General features: G+C 40.8%; 1 protein-coding gene and 1 long non-coding RNA gene across 5 annotated transcripts in view; one reads left to right on the top strand and one right to left on the bottom strand.

Moving 5' to 3' along the window:
* Nucleotides 1–992: 992 nt before the first annotated feature.
* LOC112841788 (uncharacterized) lies at nucleotides 993–3,648 on the bottom strand. Its single transcript, XR_003213153.1, has 2 exons — nucleotides 2,646–3,648; nucleotides 993–1,898 (listed from the first exon to the last, which is right to left on the bottom strand). It is a non-coding gene; the product is annotated as an uncharacterized LOC112841788 (long non-coding RNA).
* nsd3 (nuclear receptor binding SET domain protein 3) overlaps nucleotides 1,886–17,320 on the top strand; it is a 28,843-nt gene continuing 13,408 nt past the window's right edge. Inside the window, exons 1-15 of one of the 4 annotated variants that reach the window (XM_013274878.3) lie at nucleotides 1,886–2,564; nucleotides 4,516–5,372; nucleotides 8,209–8,457; nucleotides 8,566–8,728; nucleotides 8,830–8,984; nucleotides 9,989–10,618; nucleotides 10,693–10,858; nucleotides 10,975–11,075; nucleotides 11,538–11,583; nucleotides 11,692–11,822; nucleotides 12,583–12,708; nucleotides 12,819–12,945; nucleotides 13,038–13,238; nucleotides 15,442–15,621; nucleotides 16,283–16,429. In XM_013274878.3, coding sequence (XP_013130332.1) covers nucleotides 4,560–5,372; nucleotides 8,209–8,457; nucleotides 8,566–8,728; nucleotides 8,830–8,984; nucleotides 9,989–10,618; nucleotides 10,693–10,858; nucleotides 10,975–11,075; nucleotides 11,538–11,583; nucleotides 11,692–11,822; nucleotides 12,583–12,708; nucleotides 12,819–12,945; nucleotides 13,038–13,238; nucleotides 15,442–15,621; nucleotides 16,283–16,429 — 3,235 coding nt within the window. In that variant the 5' untranslated portion in view covers nucleotides 1,886–2,564; nucleotides 4,516–4,559. The remainder of the gene's footprint in view (nucleotides 2,565–4,515; nucleotides 5,373–8,208; nucleotides 8,458–8,565; nucleotides 8,729–8,829; nucleotides 8,985–9,988; nucleotides 10,619–10,692; nucleotides 10,859–10,974; nucleotides 11,076–11,537; nucleotides 11,584–11,691; nucleotides 11,823–12,582; nucleotides 12,709–12,818; nucleotides 12,946–13,037; nucleotides 13,239–15,441; nucleotides 15,622–16,282; nucleotides 16,430–17,320) is intronic. The other 3 variants (XM_019365796.2, XM_013274879.3, XM_013274880.3) reach the window with 3 other exon arrangements.

Genomic DNA, 17,320 nt, shown 5'->3' on the forward strand with positions numbered 1-17,320 from the left:
TGAGACCATCTCTGATGAGGCTTCAGTGACCAGAAGATAGATCAGATGCATCCCATAGGTGCTGTGTGAAGTCGCTCAGATACTCCTTATCTGCTGTAGATAGTTTTGTTAGTTTGATTTGTTGTTATGCCTACTTATTTTGTCCTACACTCGTGTAGTTTCCTCTGGGTTTTTTTTACATTTTTTTAGGTAATAGCTATTTTGAAATCATGTTGATTCAAAAATATCTGTTAAACTGTGTTATATTTTACATTTTTAATAGATTCAGCTAAAGAAATGGGGGGGGAAATGTGTTTTTGCAACAGGCTGCTACTAACAAAGGGCTTGAAGATATATTTTAAAATTAGTTCTTTGTTAAATTTTCTGTTATGTTTAGACACAACACTGGTTTATCCTTTGTATTTGGGGCCTGTTTTATGCTTTAATGATTCACAGGTCAGTGTTAAATGGTTCAGTAAATGAAACAAAAAAAGCAGCACTTGATCAGTTTTCGGGCACCTTCAGTTCCCTCACAGTTTAAGATAAGATAAGAATAACTTTATTTATCCCGAGGGAAATTCTTTTGTCATATACATGCTCAAAGCAGCAAGAGAGACAGAGGAACAGATGAATAAGATATACAATATATACAATAAAGAATAGTAGTATACAGTAATATACAGTAGGTAGGATAGTGCAAAATATAGTATCAAATAACTCTAACGAAGTAACAATATAACTATATCCTGGAGAATAAATAACTTAAATATCAGTGCAGGTGATTCTAGGTAGTGACATCCTCTAACCATCCTTTAACCTCTGTTTCTTAAACTATTGTGCTGATTCTGGGAAATACGGATCAAAAGGAAGAGAAGGTCAGAAGCCAGACTGTTTTTCTAATTCAGTGGCCATGCTCTACTTCACACCTGACATACCATTATTTTATCTTTTATGTTTATTATTAATAAGAAATGACAAAGACCAGGTTGAAATTTTAGTTACACAGACATTGGTTAAGTTGCACACTGGTTTTTAATTGAACCAAGTGACAGAGATTTCTCATACACAAAAGTTTGGATAGACTGAAGTTTTCTAAGGAAGCATTTGCATGGTAGAAACTGGAGACAGAGCACAATCTGGCAGACAAACAGTGACCAGATCAATACACAAGGTAATGTTCAACGATAAGAAAGCTGCAATTCACACTTATTGTCTTTGCAAAAGCCTTTACAGATTTGACAGCTTATTCACAAATCAATTAAAAAGAACAGTTATTTTAGTAGCAGCTGTTGTGTTAAACATGAAATCTTGTGTTTTTACATCTTTATTTTTTTACATTATTATTTAATATTCATTATTATGCATGATGGATGTTACGCTTACGCTGAACTTAAAATTACTTACAGTATAAAGCATATAAAAGTCAAACTGCTCTATAATATAGAGCCCTCCCTCCAAAAAGTACAGTGTGTACTTACAATGTAAGATGGGAAAATATTGTTTTTGCCTATATTTAAGTGTTTGTAGGTAAATAATAACAATAATAAATTACATTGTAATTTCAAATAAAATACATTAAAATTACATTTAATTACAGGACTGTATTATAAAGTGTTATTCATGTGTTTGGACTCCCCTGTATTTGGGGAGAACATCCATCCACCCTGGATTTAAACCTGGCACTTTCTTGCTGCGCCCAACATCTGAACGAAATCCTTGACATATGAAAGGAAGAGAAGTGTTCCTAATAACACTTGCAGGAACAACATGCAGGAACAAGAAACAAGAGGCAGAGTGACAGCTCTTTCTTTTTTCCACCTCCTCCCTCCTGAGAAGCAGATCAGGCGAGGAGGCGCATAAAAGCCAATCGGAGAGCCTGCTGCAAGCGTAGATACAGTATTTCCATCGTGCCGTGGACCCTGAGATAAAAATATAATAAGAATAATGAGAAAAAAATCAAATATTTAACAGTGTTTATCCACGATACGAGCAGTAAAAATGTTCTTGTGTAGCCCATTAAAAAAAATAATAATAATTGAAACCCCCACACATGCGTTTCCTCCTTTATTTCCGTGCATTTCAGACGCTGTTTTCTCCTGTTTAACCAAATGTAAGATATAAACTACAGCTCCCGGGGTGCCTCTGGTGACCCTTGCTTGCAGGCTGCATCAGTGTGATTTTGGCGCTGAGCTGAGGATCTGGATCCACCGAGAATTTAAAAGGAAAAAAAAAAAGGGCAGAGCGCTTTTGTTAAACCGGAGGAAGAGGGTGCTAGAGATTATTATGAAGAAGAGGACAGGAAGGGGGTTGCGATCAGATTGAGGTTTTCGGGTCCTCACACTGACGAAGAGCCCCGCGTTGGGATTGGGCAGCGACCAGATAGAGTCCTCCTCCTCCTCCTCTCTGTGGAGAATTGCGTTAAAACGAAAAGGGAAAGGCCTGAGCTTTACCAACATCACAGGATTATTATTATTTTTTTTATTATTTTTGTACCCCCCCTCCTTCTCCTCCTCCTCCTCCTCCTGTAGATTAAACGAGGAAGCATTGCTGGCTGGTGTATGTGTTTAGAATGGGACACGCTGAAGGTATTGACATTTTTTTGTGTATTTTCCTGCATCTTTCGACTCGCTATCAAAATCCGTGCTGCTGCTGGTGCTGCTGCTCACTGTTGGCCGCCTCTGCATGCTGCATCTCCTCGTTTTCAGTCGTAGCCAGCTTGTTTTCGGGCACATTTTTTTCCCCCCCACAAACCGTCAGTGATGGAGGTATAATCACGGCAGACAATTTGATTTAAAGGGGTACCAGGCAGCCATATTGGCAGCGTTAGCGTTAGCCTACCCAACGTTAGCTTTCTCCCCCCCTCCTCCCCTTCCACCTCCTTTCATCTTGTTTCATGTGCGCTTAGATGGATTAGAAAACATTAATAAATGGAAATGTGTCCCCGAGTGTGTCAGAAAGACAAACAGCCACATCCCCGTCGTGTGCCTCGCTTTTTAACCGTTTAAACGGCTCCTGTATTTCCGTTTCGATGCCTTTGGTGCCAGGTAGCTTTAAGCTAACATCGCAGGAAGCTGTAAGATCAGTCAGTGAAACCTTGTTATGCCCATGCATGCACTCGTCTTTTTTGTTATGTTGGAATAAAATAAAACATCTATAGCCAGCTATTTATCTCTGCCACACTATATATACACCCAAGTTATACTACAAGTCCTTATAGGAGACTAGTGACCGCCGGATGACACCTTTTGGATGTTTACATCACCGTTGTTCACCTTTCGCAAAGCTGCTAACAAGTTAAACCGCAACAAGAGGAGAAGATTGTCCACTCAACACTTTAAACCTGATTAATTATATCAGCTCTGGCGGTTAAAAGTGTCCAGTGCATGAGGTCAAACCCACGTCTGGTAGCTGCTCTTTTGTTTTGTTTTGTGCAAGCAGGCCACCATGTGTTTGTGTTGATGAAAATAAACACATAAAAATCACCTAAAGCTTGTGAACAGAAGCTTGCACGACCTCTCAGTATACACTACGAAGATGACCCGAGTTTGTGATGATAATATGGGGATTTATGGGGTCTGCAATTCAGACCACCCTGTGAGTTTATCACAGTAATCATTATAATGAGTATTCTGCAGATCTCCTCAGTGCATCTGTTTAAAAAAAAAAAAAATCCCACATAATTCAAACTGCTGCTCTAAAACTCTGAAAAAACTTAGATTTAAGGAGTAGGAGCCTGGTGAAACTGCCACTGAAGTGATAATTAAAGTTGTGTAGTTAATGGTCAGCTAACCCTGAGTTTGTAAGGGAGGAGAGGTGTGTGTTTCTACAAGTCAGAGTTAGAAATTTCACACTATATTAAAGCAGAAATTTCCAGATATTTTAACCAGAAAACAGCTGATACATGGCAAACCCATTCGGTAGATGGCTGACTTCTTTCCAGAACTTATGACAGTCCCGTGTGTTTATCTGCAGCGAGAAAGAGATTTACCAAAGCCCCGATCAGTGGTCATAAAGACAAAATAAACTCTGTTATTCTGATGTTTTTCGAGCTATTTTATTCGTATAATAATAAACAGTCCTTGTGTTTACTGTGGGAGCCAAAAAACCTGATGTAACTCTGTCTTTGCTCTTAGTTTCTCTTCATTTACAGTTGCAGCTTGATAAGTTTCAGACACCAAATCTGCTTGGTTCGATTTAGAGAAAGGATTATTGTTTGTGTTTAAATATGCCTTTTTACACTGAAAAATGAGGCTTAAAAAAACGGTAACCGTGGGTTCAGATGTGACACCAAGTGTCAGTGCGTGACGATTTGGGATTTCAGAGTGAAGCTTTAATTTGCAAACAGGTTTGCTTAATACACTGCTAGAAAGTTAAATAAAAAAGGCCCAACCCAGAAACACAGATGTGTGCAGTGTTAATCTGTTGCTCTGTGTTAATAATTCCTGAAGGATAGAAGCTAAGGTCTTTGTGATGATTGGCTGTGTGCTTGTTGAGCTTTCCTGCGGTTCATTCAGTTGTGTGTGCCTCTGTCGGCAGGTCCAGTCAAAGAAAAAGACAGTTAAGGATGCAGGAGCCCAACAATGGATTTCTCCTTCTCTTTCATGCAAGGGATCATGGGAAATACAATTCAGCAACCCCCTCAGCTCATTGACTCCGCCAACATCAGACAGGAAGGCACCTGCGACACCGGCAGTGACCCGGGTGAGGATGGTGGTCCCTCCTACGATGCAGCCCTGGATGCAGAGTTTCCGTACCCGCCATCGGCTTCGGAGGACATGCCGCAGGTCCCCAATGGCTACCCGCCGGGTTTGGGCATATACGAACCGCAGGCTAAATTCTCCATGTACTCGCAGTTCCCCAACGGCTCTGCTAATGGCTACGGGGCCATACGGAGCTACGGGGACCACGGCCTCATGTCGGTGGAGGGGACGGTCCTGAGAGGTCCCGGTCTCCAGGAAAGACCTCTGTCTCCTGTTTCACCCCCACTGTCCACACATCACCCACACCTCCACCACCATCATCATCATCCCCATCACCACCACCATTCACACCACATCCACTCAAATCCACCTCACATACAAACCCACTCGCACCCACAGAGTCCTCCACCGCCACCCCTGCCCACCCAGCATCACCTACACCAGACACCTCACATCATGACTCACAACCTGCCCCCTCCTCCCCCGTTACACCTGCCTTCGTCCAGTCCTCCCCCCTCACTTGTGGACAACACCCCCTCATCTCAACCCACGCACGCCCCATCCAGCGCTTCTGGTGGGGTCCTGAAGAAAACCAGCTCCCCGGAGATCAAGCTGAAGATCATAAAGACGTATCAGAACGGCAAAGAGCTGTTCGAGTCTGCGCTGTGCGGAGACCTGCTGCAAGAGCTGCAGGTAACTGCCAGCAGCCTTTTAGGCAGCATTTCTTTTTACCCTTTTTGTTTATTCTTCCAAAGATGCTTTTTAGTGCAGAAGATTAGGTGGAAATGTGGAAATCTGCACAGGTGCGCACAGTGTTTTTTTTTTTCTTTTCTTATTATTTCATATAATGAAAAAGATGCATGATCTGACTGCTATCTCCTTTTCAAAATTGCTTCAAACATTTTTTTCATGTGGTAGAACAGAGCTGCAGAACTTCTGATCCTCCAGAGTTTAATGTATTTAAAAAAAATTGCATTAATAATTACAAAATTTATAACGTTTAAGCTAATTTTTCCACAAACTAGACTTTATAGTTAGCCATTCCTACAAAAACTAAAACTTTGAAGTACTAAAATCAGCCCGGGTGTTCTCGACTAAGATAAAGAGCCAAGCCTATGAGCAGCAAAATCAAGAGACGACAGTGCAGCTGGAATTACACTTACCATCTGAATTGATTAAGTGTAGAAGGAATGGGCCATCCATGACAACACGTGGGTTATTGATGAGTTTAAAAACTCTTCAGAAGCTTAAAGGCTGCACATTATCAGGATCAGCCCCTTTAATTTAATCAAAGTTTGGATAACAAGATAACAAGAGCTGTTCAAATGGCGGTCACGGGGTGAAAGTGCATTTTCCAGTCTTTATATAATGTATCCATACATACTATAATCATTTAGCTCTGGTCAGCTACTGCCAGAGGATTTAATAAAATTTACCAGATTTGAACGATTCTGGTTGAGGTTGCGGCCAATCTGCTGTACTGTCTCTCTGAAAAAGAGAAGGACTAATGTTTTATATTTATATAAAGTAAAAAAAAAAACTTCTTACTTGATGTTAGAGTTGAAATGATTAGCAACATAATCAATTAGAGGATCAAAACGAAAACGATTAGAGATCCTGTTCATAGCTAATGTGAATACCAGATAACTGTGGTGACCCTCAGCTCAGTTTGTTCAGTGTTGCATACAGTTCTTCATTCTTTCTTTTTTTCCATTCTTTCTAGGAAGAGTAAAGATCAAGTAAAAAGCACAAGTTTAATTATTTAGGGAAATTTATATGGATAAATATTAAACTAATGCTGGTTTCAGCCTGTCAAAGAACAGAATTAACTGGTTATTGCTCCTTTTGTTTTAAATTAAAAATCTTTAAATTGTTTTTTCTCACACGAATAAAAAAATGCAGATAAAGAAACTTTATCAAAATATAACAAGCATCTCATGTTTTCACATTGTTTTATTGTCAGGTTTTTTATTAACGTTTGCTCGTGTTTGGCAGTCCTCTTTAACACGAGCAAACGTTTCTTCACAAATCTTTATGGCTGTCCTAACAAACTCTCGCTGTGTGTGCTTGTTTTAAAACTTTGCTTTGAACTTTGTATGTTTTTATTAATGTGCATACTAGTAAACCTAAAGGCTTTGTTGGTCAAGCTTTGTGCCTGAGAAGAAAGCACACGCTAACTTTAATCTGAACCGCTGCGTCCCGTGTCTGTTATTCCTTTGGTTTATAGATAATTACATCGGAGAAAGACGTGTGAAACATAGTTCAGAGGTGCTGCAAACTAATTTGCTTCAGAACTTCAGTCTGGGGACCTCAATTAACGATTATTTTAATTATTACATAAACTAATTGTGTGTCTTCTACTATGACAGTTAATAGTTAACTAAAGCTAAACTAAAACTGGGTGTGGAAAAGCAGTTCTAGTTAACTTATATAAAGCTTAAAAACTAGGCCTCAGAAAAACAGAACAGAGTTAAACTTGTCTACTTGGAAATCACATGGCAGGAAATGTCCTTGGTATTAGTCTTTGTCAGTTTGGTGCCTAATTTGAACATGCCCTCCCCTATTGTAACAGTTAAAAAGACGAAAACTATGAAAAACTGAAGTGAAACAGGCAAACTCACTTTGGATAGTACCGAATTGAAAACAAATGTTCAAAACCAAACAGAAAGAAAAAGCAAGTGGAAAACTTAAAAACTGTAATAATGCTGTCGCAAGTACTTTTTTAGACAGTCACCCAACACGTAAGCTCGGCCAGTCCACATACAGCGTGGGACTTTACATTACATTTTGGCTTTTCTGCACCCTGTGCTTCTGCTCAGTAAAGGAAAAACTTGCATAAACACAATTCTCTTTCCATTTTAGAGACATTGTGTCCTTTAAAAATGCCTTATTTTTTTTCCCTATGTCCATGTTGCCATGTTGTCATGGACATTGTCAGACATTGAGGTCAGTTTGTTAACAAATACTTGTAAGCCAAAAGCTCACACTTAGACTGGTCTAAATGCTCTATTTTGTAAATTTATTTTTAACTCTTTACTCCGTATGATCTCGAAAAGAGTGGATATCACTAAGTTATTATCAGGCAGTGTGAAGGTCGCTTTTGTTTATGAGGGGCAGCCAATCAGAAGAAAGTTAACTTAGAGGGAGCCCAAATGACAGATGATAAATAAACTGAGTATATTCAGGCTCAGTACTAGATAAATAGGGATTATTTTAACCATAAAGCTACTCTGCTGCAGTCCAAGAATAAAATTATGGAGATAGAAATGAACATAAAATGTCCTGTTTAAATCCCAAGACACCTTGGAAAAATAACTCTGCATATTAATTGGAAATCTTATCAGTCCATTTATTTTTTAATGGAATTATTACACCATGCACATCTTAGTTTACTTTTAATTATTCTTCAAAATCCCTAAAGCAGCAGACATCTGAGGAAATTCTGAGTTGTTTCTTTTATAAAAACACAACAAAATTAACTGCCGTCTCATCGCCGCTGACTTCTTTCTGTTTATTTCCTCGTCTTCAGAAAGAGTCTCAGAAGAACGAGGCCGCTCAGGCGCAGCGCAGACATGAGAGGAAGAAGGAGAAGAGGAAAAAGAGTGCAAGACTGCTGCTGCAAGCTCAGGAACAGAGCCTGGACACGAGCCAAACACAGCCAGGTACCACAGGCCAGACAGAGGACACCCACGTCCAGCCGTTGCCAAAAGAAGCACCGCCGGTGCAGACAGAAAAGCCTCCGAAGACCGTTATTAAAACCGAACCAAAGACGCCAAAGGCAAGAGCTCATGTTCACTCACCAAAGCAGTTTGAAGTCGTTGCAGATCAGCCGCTGTGGTTTGTAGTAAACAATTTGAAAACATAACAGTGACTTGTTTGTGTTTAGGTTCCTAAGGTCCATCATCCATCAGTGATCCAGGAGACAGGCTTCTGTAAGGAGTTTGTAATAGGAGATCTGGTGTGGTCCAAGGTGGGTACCTACCCCTGGTGGCCCTGCATGGTGTCCTCAGACCCACAGATGAAGGTCCACACTCGCATCAACACCAGAGGTAAAATCCCTTAAACATTTTTGTTGTTCAAGTGTTTAAGTGTGTAAATGTGTAAAGACAGAAGTGCCGCAGCTTGTTTTCTTTCCTCTGCTGCCGTGCAGGTCACAGGGAATATCACGTCCAGTTCTTTGGCAGTGTTGCAGAGCGAGCGTGGATCCACGAGAAGAGGATAGTCATGTACCAGGGGAAGCAACAGTTTGACGAGCTTCAGGCCGAGACACTTCGCAAAACCACAAACCCTGTAGAGAGACACAAAGTATGCACAGATGGGAGATTTATTTTTAAGACTGAAAGAAAACAAACTGTTTAAACAGAATTTTTGTTGTTTTCGGCATTTAAAATGATCGTTTCAAAAATCTTTAACCAGAATTAACCATATAGTGGACCTGCTATGCTTTTCCTTATTTTCAGCCACTGTTACAATGGTGGATGCTCATATTAAAGAATGTCAAGTAATGAGGTCATCGTATGTGCAAGTAATGCCTTTTGAGTTAAAAGCTCAGGCTTCAGACCTCTGCACTGGCACACATTTAAAAATGTTTGATTTTGTTGAGTGGGTGAAAATTGGGATACTTAGTTTGAAAGAATAATGAGCAAGTCTAATTTTTTAAGATTTTTTCCTCCTCTTAATGAAGGCATATTCTGAGCTGTCCTCTTCACATAACATCATCATCAGACATCCCATCCTCACTGGGATTATAAGACAGCTTTATGTAACATCAGTGTTTATAGTGGGGATGTCTCACTGCCACTTTTCCATCTCCCATGCTGATGGTTAGTAATCTGATGCTGTCTTTTTGCCCTCTTGCACAGCTAAGCCAATAATAAATTTACATGGAGACACGTCTGAGCTCAAGACATCAGTTTAACCCAATCAGATATTTTTAAATCTCAGTTACTTATCACATCTGTCTTTGTGGCATGCTGTTAACTGAGGTTCTACCATGTAGTTTTGGCTAATGGAGGATATCTGATTATATTTTCCTCAATGTGTTAGCCACTGTCTTTGACCAATATCGAATCAATACCAATTATTGGATCCGAACACCTCTTCTTTTGTTTTTAGTCGTGTATGTAGTATGTGGAACATTTCAGTCATTGTGAATCATTCTTATTTAGTTAACTTGTATAATTTATGTCATGTTTGTTTTGTTTTTTTACATTATTGTTCTAAAAACTCCCTGAAAAGCCTGAAAACCCGAAATCATGAATGCATAGTTCTCCACAAAGTTCATGAGTTTTCTTTTTTTTTCTCATCAGCTAATGAAGCCTATCCCTCAGCGGGAACGTTCTCAATGGGAGGTGGGCGTCGGTCACGCTGAGGATGCTTTTCTGATGACAAGACAGGAGCGAATTGACAACTACACCTTCATCTACGTGGACCCAGACCCTAATGAAGCCCCACCCAGCAAGAAACCCAACATCAGAGCTGAGAAACGAAGCCGGCGCTCAAGCAGCTCGATCAGTAAGAAGGAGGACCGAGATGTGAAGTCACCAGATAGAGAGCAGCCTCCGCGACGGCAGCTACCACGGAGACAGTGTAGTGTTTCAAACACAGATGACAACGCAAACTCCCAGCCCTCAAGTGAAGATAAGAACCAGAGGGGGGACCAACGTAAGACCAGCTCACCGAAACAGAATGCCGGCTGTGATGCACGAGCACAGCAGGACTCTCCGCCTCCGGTCAAAACGTGGAAAACGGCAGCTGCCAGGAAGCTGCTGCCTCTTTCTATCACAATGAAGAGGCTGAATGTCGAGATCACAAAATGTGACTGGCCTCTTATCCAGAAAAAAGCCGCTCCCTCCCCAAAGAAGGACAAAGAAGAAGAGAAGGAGGAGAGGGTGGAGAGAGAAGGCAGGCAGCCCGACCTGGGATACTGCTCACCTGAGGTTGGTCTAACTGACAGAAGAAGATGTACACAACAGAAACATCCTGTAAGCTAATATCCAAATGTTGATTTCAGCAGGACAGCAGAGCTAAACCTGAGCCGAGTCCAGAGGAGGAGGAAGATGGGGATGAAGGAGAGGACGAGGGAGAGGAGAGGAGAGATTCCCCAGCGAGTCGGAGGAGTGAAGAGGGAGGATTGCAGCAGACCTCATCTCCGGGATCACACCACAGCAGTCCACAAGGTTGGCGAAACACAGACATGCAGAGTGTTTCTGTTCCAGTTCTCAATTTTATGGAGTAAATTGACAAAGTCAGAAAGAGATGCAGCTTAGTATTTTGTTTTGTTTTGTTTTGTTAGGTTCTCAAGAGAGGAAGCTTCAGCGGCGGTGTGTCAGAAGCAGGTCTGAGTCAGAGAGAGGCAACGATCTCGTCCCTAAGAAGAAAACCAAAAAAGAGCAGGTATTAGTCCTCCACAGGGAATCAGTATGCCATACCTTTCTCTCCCTGTCTTTTCCATTTATAGATTTTTCTTTTCTGTTTTTTTTTTTTTTTTAGTAAAACTAAAATATGATAAAGTAAAAATTGAAATATGAGCCTAGCACTTCTGTTCACGTAACAGCTTTAGCAGTTTGAAAGCTTATCAGATGCTAAAACGCTGCTAAAAGGATTTTGTAATATGAGAGAGCATTGGGCAGCTGTATTTTTCCTACACCGCAGGAGTTGGCAGGTGAACTGTGAAATTGTGTATCTGTCTTCCAAAATAATCCAGGTATGCATGTTTTGAGCTAGATTCAGATTTGTTTTGCAAACTTTCCTGAATTTTTGTGCAGGAATAGTTTCATTAAATTGAATGAGACAGCTTAGAATCCAAACTAAGAAGACCTGAGATAACCTGAACCTGCACTTTTAATCTCCTTGCAGGCTGAGATGGCTCCAGAGACCATGCTGAGGACAGGTTCACAGAAAGGTGAGTGATCATTCATTCATGCCCGCTGTAAATCATTTGTCATGGAAGCTCTTTGTACTTGTAGAAAGACAAAATCTGTCTCTTCTTCCCCCCCATGTGATCGTGTAGGAGCTAGTGAGATCTCAGATGCGTGCAAGCCCCTGAAGAAGCGAAGCAGAGCATCAACAGATGTCGAAATGGCTTCATCTCAGTACAGAGACACGTCTGATTCAGACTCCAGAGGCCTCAACGACCCGCAGGTAGCCTTGAATGGCATGATAGAGGGCTTTTCTTCAGCACACAAAATATTTGTCTGCATTGGTCCAGACGCTAAATATCCATACAATATTTCCATGCATGCAGAGATGTTTACTGTTCATAGTGCAAAATTTGATCTCAGTTATGTTTTCATCATCTCTGATTCATTTTGCTCTTTTTGCATTAATTTATTTTTAGTCCCGTAAGCAATAGGCCTGTTTAGACCACAACATTGCACCTTTTAAAACAAAAACTGAGCACTTCTTAAGCTTTCACCTTCTCAAGGGTGATTATTTTTTTTAATTATTTACATGTTTTCATAATTTTCTTTGGCTTCTCTGCTGCTGAAGAAAAGAAGACACTTGAAGCAGTTGATACTCTTTTTGTCATACCTGTCATATATGTATTGTTATGATGATGGCCCACGTACAAGTAATCCCTGCAAACTCAAACTCAGACTTGAGGCTGCTCATTTGCCAGTTTTTTCCTACTCTTTGATATATATATTGAGAGTGGATATTCCTAATTTGGTCGTCTCAGGTGCACAGCTCTGGCTGTGCGCGCAGAAGCTCCACCACCTCAATCAAACCTTCTGTTTACGAGCCCATCAGGAAAAAGTAGGGTAAAGGGAGAGGAGCTTAAACAGCTCGGTTTGATGAGGATACAATGCACAAAGGTCCAGTGTAAGATAAAAAAAAATGTCTGCACACCCGATGCATTGGTTAAACACTCTGGTTTACATTCAGTGCATCTCTGCTTCAGGGCTTATTTGGGAAGAGTCTTGATAGTCCAGCAGCAGCAGATGCAGACGCTTCAGATACTCAGTCTGTGGACTCTGGCTTGTCCCGTCAGGACAGCAGCACCAGCAAGAGGGACACTGTGTGCCAGGTCAGCGTTGCTCGTGATTCATCTTAGTTCTGCTCTTTCTTCTAAACATTTACAGGCATTAGTTGTGTGGTATATTTTTTAACTGCCTCACTCTCTGTGTTTTTGTGTAGATCTGCGAGGTGTACGGAGATGGTTTGATGGTATGTGAAGGTGACTGCAACAGGCAGTTTCACATGGAGTGTCTCGGTCTGTCGTCCCCACCTGAAGGAAGATTTACCTGCGCAGAATGTAGAACAGGTGAGTGAATTCAAACACAACTGCATATTTACCATCATATCTGCAGTGTTTCGCTCTTTTCTACAGCACGTTCTCTGACATTCCTTTTCTAGGGAACCATCCTTGTTTTAGCTGTAAAACAGTGGGCAGGGAGGTGACGCGCTGCTCTGTGTCTGGATGTGGTTGTTACTATCACGAGGACTGTGTCCGTAAACTCCCGGGAACCACCAGCAGCCCAGGCGGAGGATTCAGCTGCCCTCAGCACAGTTGTTCAACTTGCTGCCTGGAGAGAGACCCACAACGAGCCAGTAAAGGTAGAACAGCTTCCCTTTTTTGTCCGTGGCCTTCAGTAATTTCGTGGTTAAGTCTGCAGGGGTGTGAGCTGGTGATAGATAGAAAAAGTGTGATTAAAATGGAGTTTAGACTCCTTAGGTGATGATACTGACTGACTAATAGAACAAAGCTCACATTGAAATCAAGCTTGAGATTCTTCGTTGAAATATGTAAGAGTTAAGTGCATTAGAAGTAAATAGGAGTGTCTACTTCAGAGAAAACAGACTGTGAGAGAACTTGTGCCAGATTTAATGAAGAATACTTGGTGACAGCCTTGGCATAAACATCCTCTTCATCTCAAAGTTAAATTGCTCTGTTTGGTGAGAAGTACCTGGAGACTGTCGAGCACTGGAGAAAGTAAACTGGCTTGCTCCTGGAAAGGTCTTTAGGCGATCGTACAGTATCCTGCAGGAAATATCTGCAAATGAGAAAAGATGCGCTTCGATGCAGAGGTGCTAAAAGTGATATCGACAACTATGATTTATACCAGGGGTGGGTGGTTAATTTTCCCAAGGGGCCACATGAGAAACTGGGACTGTAGTGGAAGACTGTAACAATAAGTGGAACTCAATTCTGTTCCGTTTTAATTTTATTTCTTTATAATTGTGTTGTTGCAGCCCTCCACAACAATCCCAGTATGTCAGGGAACCCCACAGGAAAATTAACTGATTTATACCTTTGCCATCAGACGTGAAAGTAATCCAAGTAGGAAGACAGGACAGGCTGGAAAAAAAATCATACCTAACACCTACCAGACACTGCTCCGGTTTTACATGAAATTGCTTTGAAAAGGACTGAAAGAATAATTTTCAGTGAATTATATTTTGTATACAAGTGGGAAAAAACTTTATGATTCAAAGAAAAATCAAATAACACTGATTTCTTTTCACATAATTAAGATCAATATGAGTGTAGATGGATGCAGGAGAATGGGCAGATGTGAGGACCTGTGCAACTTTGATAGGAGTCAAATCGTTTTAGGTTGTTACTTTACTGGATTTTTCTCAAGTCATAATGTTTCTCTGGTTCTTTAATCCACGTTTAATATCTATATAGTTTTTTTATGTGAAAATGTTAATGAGAGCAGTTGTACCAAAAAGATACATTTGCAAATAGTTGAAGCTTTTGTTTAAAATAAATACATAAAAATCAATAGTTCTTAGGCACAGCAGGCCATCAGTCTTTATAATACAGTGGAGAAAACTTTTTATGAAGATCTTATTTTAAATCCAGTTCCAGCAGGAGAAACTCGTGGTTGTTTTGTTCAGTATATGTCTACACAGCCCAAAGCAGTCACTCTCAATCTTTTTGACTTGTGATCTTTTGTGTTTTTGTAACACTTTGTTGTATTTTAGATGTTGAAAAGTCACATTTCCCCTCTGAGCTTCTCAGATGGCTTCTTACAAAAAACAGTTTAGGTTCAAAAAGTAACCTTACCATTTTCTCTACCTTAGTTTTTTTTCCTTTTTAACCTGAGTAAATACTGCACAAATCTCCAGGTTCTCTTGTGCCCTGTTGAAAATTTATTGTCAAATTCTGTTTGTTGTTTATGTACTGTGAAGATAGATTTCAATAACTTAAAAAAAGCTGAAGCCTCTGTAGTCGGTTGTGTTTTTCCTTTTCCTTTCCTTTAATTACAGCTGGAGCCCATTAAAGGAATATGACCTATTTGTTTTTAATAGAATCTCAGCAGTAAAAGGAAGCGAGCAGATATGTGTTGTTAGGCTGAGTGATTAATTGGATTGCAATTATACTTCCATTTTTGTTTTTTGATGATCACGAAAAGAAGGTAATCTGCATAAAACAGAACAGTTCATCTCGGGTCTACAAGGACCCCTCATCCTGTCTACTTCCAGCAGTGTCTTCACGTGACTACAGTGCATGTCTTCAGGATGGCTTGAGGGCCTCTGTCCGCACCCTGGTGGAGACTGCACGCTGGCAGGAACTGACATTAGTGCTTGCAATAACAGTCATAAAGACCCACACCATGTGCACCTCTTTTTTTTTATGTATTTATTTTTTAGCAGCCCTAGAGTACAGTTGACTACTCCAAAATGATTACCCCCTACCTAATCATTTTTCCTTGACCTTCTTGGAGAACGTCACAAGGCCAAAGACATAAAGGCAAATTTATACCATGATTGTGGTAAAATCTGCTCTCCCTCTCGTCTGTTTCCCCTCCAGGTCGTCTGATTCGTTGTATCCGCTGTCCATTGGCCTATCATACCAGCGACAGCTGCGTGGCGGCAGGCAGTGTCATCCTTACTCACCACATCATGATCTGCAGCAACCATGGGAGCGCCAAGAAGAACGGCCTCCTCACCTCCCCCGTCAACGTGGGATGGTGCTTCCTGTGTGCCCGAGGTAAGCTTTCCCCACCGTACACACTGACAACCCCCGAGCCAAAGGAGTAACGTTCCCTCTCGCCCCATGCAGCAGACACAAGCAGTTCTTAATTACACCAGACGATTTGAATCTTGTGGCGAAATACAAGATCGATTCTTCTTGCCTGCATCATCTCATATTGTCATCTTTTTTTTTGTTTGTTTGTTTTATCTACACTTTTAACCTCTTTTTGACGCAGTAACATCTCATTTAGGTATCTTTAATATTACACGTTTCATGTTTGGCTTTGTTGTTCATGGATAGCAGTGCTGTGTCTGTTTTCCATCACGATACTAATACTATGAACGATTCGGGCTGTTACACTGCACTCCACTTAAAAGAACCACGTCTGTCCTGAGTGCCGATGAAAGAAAACATCCTTTTTTCTTTGTGACTTTTAGTTTGTTTAAGCCTCACATTTAACTTCAAGTTGAGTGCACTGTTTGGCCTCTTTCTGTTGAGACCAACTTTGTTTTACTTGGTTTTTTGTTTTGTTTTTTGTGCGTGTTACAACTGTGTGTGAGTATGTGTGTTCGTGTGGCTGTGCACGCGTGTTTGTTCTTTCTCTTTTTGTAAATTTTGGGTAATTTTCGAGTTTGACTGCGGCTCACCCCCGTCTCTTCCTGTGTGTCTTGTGTAGGGCTGTTAGTGCAAGACCTTACTGACACCATATTAAGTTCATATGCCTATAAGTCCCACTACCTTCTGACTGAGTCAAATCGTGCTGAGTTGAAATTACCTATGATTCCCTCTCCTTCGTCAGCTACCAAAAAGAATGTTGGGAAAGGTAACTGAACAGTTTTTCTCTTTCTCCTTTGTCCCACTGGTCTGTGTTTGTGTTGTGCCTGCTCCCATTCTGACCCCCCTCCCTCCCTTTTTGTACACATCTTTCATTTCAAAGCCTTGAGGTGCAAAGTTAATTAACTGACTACACATGCAGTTAATTTTAACGCAGAGTGACGCAGAGTAACTTCAGCCAAGTTCCCTAACACATTAACAAAACAACAGTGGGCCTCATGCAAGAATTATGTCTTGTGCTCTCATCCCAAGCCTCTCATGGAAGGGTTGCGTATGAGAAGCCAGAGTCACAAAAGTAAAATTATTGTAAAATTGGTCTTTGAAACATATTACATCTAGAAAGGCACAAGTGTACACCAATTCTGTGTAGCTGCGTACTGCTGACTCATTGCCACACAATAATAGCGCAGTAGATTAGGCAGAAATTGTGCTCTTGTATACAATAATAGGACAAAAAAGGTGATTCTTTAACTGATGAACCTGGAGTGGGGGATTACCAACTCGCTGGAGTTTGGTGTGCAATTATGTAGATTGAATTTATTCATTTATGCAAAATTTGTAATATTTAAGGCAATCAATCCGTGGATTTTGTCACTGTGCTGTACAACTAGGCCTCATGGCTACGTATTCATATTAAAGATATGAAAAAGGTGCCTTTGTCCTTGTTCATTAATCAACAAAATTAAAAGAGATGGCGACGTAACTGAAATAACACATCTCATCTGCCTAAGTATGTTATTACGATAGACTCTATAAAAGATGGACGTAGCTTCTGGGTCTGAAAAGTAAAGCCAAACATGTCTTCTGTGGTAATGGTCATCAGAGAGCAGCTCCTATGCTTGCAAAGACACTTCTGGTTGTACCAAAGTAAATGCGTTCA

This window comes from Oreochromis niloticus, linkage group LG12 (assembly GCF_001858045.2).
Source record: "Oreochromis niloticus isolate F11D_XX linkage group LG12, O_niloticus_UMD_NMBU, whole genome shotgun sequence".
Classification (NCBI taxonomy): domain Eukaryota; kingdom Metazoa; phylum Chordata; class Actinopteri; order Cichliformes; family Cichlidae; genus Oreochromis; species Oreochromis niloticus.